Source organism: Anneissia japonica, unplaced genomic scaffold (assembly GCF_011630105.1).
Source record: "Anneissia japonica isolate Jap-2015-1 unplaced genomic scaffold, ASM1163010v1 scaffold287722_len911783_cov160, whole genome shotgun sequence".
NCBI classification, from domain to species: Eukaryota; Metazoa; Echinodermata; class Crinoidea; order Comatulida; family Comatulidae; genus Anneissia; species Anneissia japonica.
This window is the reverse complement of record NW_022711579.1, coordinates 171,650-176,283: the sequence shown is the minus strand read 5'-3', so window position 1 is coordinate 176,283 and position 4,634 is coordinate 171,650. Positions and strand designations below refer to the sequence as shown.

General features: G+C 32.0%; 1 protein-coding gene across 1 annotated transcript in view; it reads left to right on the top strand.

The window, feature by feature from the left end:
- Positions 1–4,634, top strand: part of LOC117107542 — a 40,612-nt gene that overhangs the window by 20,734 nt on the left and 15,244 nt on the right. The window contains exon 5 of the mRNA XM_033249245.1: positions 1,508–1,762. Coding sequence (XP_033105136.1) covers positions 1,508–1,762 — 255 coding nt within the window. The remainder of the gene's footprint in view (positions 1–1,507; positions 1,763–4,634) is intronic.

Here is a 4,634-nt window from a genome sequence, read left to right as displayed (position 1 = left end):
AGAACAATATGGTGGGAAGCGGACTTAACTACACAATAAGTAAATGATTATGAAGTCTTAAAGAGTAAAAGATGGAATATATGAATAAAACAAAAATAAACCTATAGGCTTATAAATAGGCTATATAAAGATACGGTAATATATACATATAAATAATAAACATATAAAAATAAAAAAATAAAGCGGTGTTAATAAAGAAAGCACATATCAGCTATCGATATAGAACAGAGTAAAGAGATGGTGAGAATCAATTGTATGGGAAGTTGTAATCACTGAGAAAGTCTATATCTCTATTAAGGCCTATGGTGTGGGTTTTGTGTTTAAGTATGAGTTTGAGTTCGGAAATGCGGCGACCGTTTAGAGATTTAAAGTTGTTGGCTATGAGTGTACATCTCAAATCATTGATGTTATGGTTAGGAGAATTGAAATGTGTGGCTATGCGAAGGTTCTTATGGGTGCGGATAGATGACTTGTGATTATTAAATCTACTTCTAAAAGAAGCTCCAGTTTCACCGATGTAGGTGCCATGATCACATGCATTACACATTATGATGTAAATCACGTTGGTAGAGTCACATGTGAGTTGAGGGGGGTGAATTTTGTGGTTAGTGACTGGGAGTGTGATTGTGCCGTTAGTTATAATATGTGTGCATATTTGACATATATATATATGTATGTATGCGTGTATATGTGTGCGTGTGTGTATATGTATGTATGTGCATGGATGTATACGGATATAGATATATATGATGAGTGTGAAATGTATATGTGAGTGTATTCCATACAAAAAAAAAATAACAAAAAGAGAAAGAAATAAAGGAGAATGAAATTGCCATGAAAGGTAAAGGGTGGATTTAAAAAGAAAATAGTATTATGTATATGTGCAGTGTATATGTATATAAATATGGTTTTTTTTTTAAATGAAAATGACTTGAAGAAATTCTTTAATGTACGATGTTAATAATGTTAATTACATCTTGGTAAACAATATTTAGAAATCATTACAAGTGGAAGGATGTTAAAAAAAAGAAAGATAGTCAGCCATTGTGGACTGACCCCTCCTAAGTGCAAATGTTTTTATTTTGTATATTCATTATCTTTTAAATATGTATTAGAAGCAGAAAAAAAGAAAAGTAACAAAAAGAGAAAGAAATAAAAGTGGGTTAAACTCCTACCAAAGAGAGAAAAAAAAAAAGAATAAATCGAACTTTAAATTTTACATATGAAATCGATTTTACATATGTTTGGAATTCTTAAAAATTGGGTTGAGTGTACACTTTTAATATCTGCTTGGTTTTAAATTAATTTATGTTATATTTAAAGGAAAATAAAAGATCTCTTGAATCTTGAATAATCGAAAGATGATTGTTTGATTAGAAAAACGTATTTTTCTTCGCTAAGATCCATTCTTCTAATCACAAAAAAATACAAGCAGTGTACAGATTTCATGCCAATTTTATATCAAACTAAACTAATGTGTACCTAAATAATTGTATTACTCGTCTAGCTACGGTTGTAGCAGAACACCGAACTATTACAACCAGTATCGGCGAAACTGTTCATCTGGTAATGAGTCTTAATGATATTGATGAGGGTAGCTTACGATGGAAAAAAGATGGAGGATCTGACATCATGGAGTGGGACGGGTTAAGCAACGTGAGTCTTAAAAACCTACGAATAAAAGACACTGGTATCTACGAATGCTACCCGAAAGGACAACGACACTTGGGTCAACACGCTATTCTACGATTACTTGTTAGAGGTAATTTTTTTTTGTTAAAGTCAATTGAAACAAATATTTTTAATAATGTAATGGTATTATGTAAGTATGTTCATCTGTTACTGTTAGCGCTCTATCATTTAATGTATATTCATTATTTTCGGTATTAGTATATATTTGTTATTGTTATTGTTATCATTATTTTGTTTACCCTCTAGTATGTGAAGCTAAAAAGAACAGTATGACCACCAAAACAATATAGGTTGCATGTTCTCATTCAGTAACTTTCTTTGCATAATGTAAGAAATGCAGTAATATTTACAAAACATTAGAGTTGAGTTTAGGTACAGGTTTGACAGCAGTTTCATAATTCTTCATAACATAAAAATATTTATATATCACTAAAATCAGATTAAACAGCATTAAGCTTTAAGTCATGGGAAGCTAAAGGAAAGTTTTACTGTAAGTCATTAAAAACCGAAAGCCGACTGTGCTTGACGAAAATAGAATGTGTTAACCGATTGCGTGGACGCCGATTGTGATTGAAAATCAACTGTGTTTGAAATTCGCCGTTTTGTTGTTTCAGTACGTACAATTAATATTGCTCTTTTTGCGTTCCATATAAAACCACAAAACAATTACCGTATTAATTTATTCGCATAAACGCCCCGCTTTGAATAAACGCCCCTTTGGAGCCTTATTTGGAACGAGTGCTTCCCTCGAATAAACGCCCTGGAGGGTTCATTTCTTCTTTGCGGAAAAGTATTCTAGATAGATAGATAGATAGATAGATAGATAGATAGATAGATAGATAGATAGATAGATAGATAGATAGATAGATAGATAGATAGATAGATAGATAGATAGATAGATAGATAGATAGATAGATAGATAGATAGATAGATAGATAGATAGATAGATAGATAGATAGATAGATAGATAGATAGATAGATAGATAGATAGATAGATAGATAGACAGACAGACAGATAGATAGATAGATAGATAGATAGATAGATAGATAGATAGATAGATAGATAGATAGATAGATAGATAGATAGATAGATAGATAGATAGATAGATAGATAGATAGATAGATAGATTAATTAATACAAATTCATTAAAAATGTATAATGTAAAACAACATAGAAAAAACAAAACATTAAATCATACTAAAGTAAATTATGAAGTAAAAACAATATGAAAATTACTGCAGTTGTAATAGTAAGGATGAAGGGTGAAGAATGCAACCATTAAGCTAAAGAACCCGTTACTGCGAAGGTAAGTGTATTTTTTAATTTTGACTACCTTGTGTAATGTAGGCTTAAATATGATGAACAAAACGGAAGTAAGAGACTAGTATACGTGTAAAAATACAGTAGAAACCACTAGAAAAGGAAGCAGGGGTCAAACTGACCGATCAACATGCGCTCCATTTATACATGCATGTGCATACACAAAGACCAAATTGGATTAACAGTGATAAGAGAATAGGAGCTACTGTTCACTGGGAGCTACCTAATACCATAGAGAAAATAGAACCTTTGTGCTAATACCAGAGAACACTGTTCCCTGCGCAATACAAATGTTTATTCCTTAACTTAGTTTATTCTAAAACAATGAAAATGCCAGTTGCTTTCTGTTGTCATGGTGGAGCAGAATCGTATGAAACAGACTGTATTAAACAATCCCCATGCATAGAAACAACCTCCGTGTACGGAATCTGACCGTACGGCAACACAGAGTGTCTATATACTCGAGCTTACTCATGCGGAACGAGCACCGGTCAAACTCACCTAGTACAATCCACAATGGCTTATTTATTATATGTTATATCAACCAACAATATTATATGTAATTAGTGATTTATACTAATATATTCTGGTTAATGAACTGTACATATGACTAATGTCTACTTTCAACGTTTTAAAAACGTTTTAGAAATAAGCAATATCAACAAGGTAATCTGTGAAATGTGGCCGAGCGGTGAAGATGCACGTTTTGTGTGTAAAGATAATCGAACGTACGGGGTTCAAATCTCACTCTTGTTTTTTTTTTTTTTTTTATTATTTTGTTATTAATGTTATTTGTGCATATATATATATATAAAACCTTCAAAAAATATGAAGGATAAGATGCACAAATAATAATAAAAAGATAATAATAATAATAATAATAATAATAATAATAATAATAAATAATAAAAAATAATAACAATAAATAATAAAAAATGGGTGGGTGTGTGTGGGTGTGTGTGTGTGACATTATAGCGTTTTGCTTGATTTTTTCTGTGCAGCATATCTCAAAAAGGGCTTAAAAGACATAATTCAATCTGATTATATTTTGAAACAACTTTGATATGTGTTTCTAGTAGTTTTTGTATAGGGATACAATATTACTAACTACACGTGTACAGGCCTACTTGCAGAGCTATAGATATCATGTGAATTGTATCCGAGTGATAAAGATGTACGTGTTATGTGTAAAGTAAATCGAACTCAATCTCAGTTTTTTCTTCTTTTTTTAAAACTAATTTCTTTAAAATTGTTATTTATTTGAAATGTTTAAAGTATTAGATTAACAATTGTCTGTAGCAGGATTCGAACGTGCAGCCTCTCGCTAGCAAGGCGCTAACAGGGCAAGTATCATTCGATTAGACCATACAAACCCAGTACATTCGCAAATGTAACCCGGAGGCACTCTCTTTCATACAACTGACTTATACGCTCACACATAGAGTTTCTTACTAGTTCAATTCCCATCGCTGCCTCTCCTTGTATTTCAGCTGGAAGGCTGAAATACAAGTTATAATAGCGCACCGTCTTTCGGATGAGACGTTTAAGCCGTTGGTCCCGTGTGCATTGATTGCCCATGTGCACGTTAAAGAACGCAGTACACTCTTCGGAAAGGAGTAGG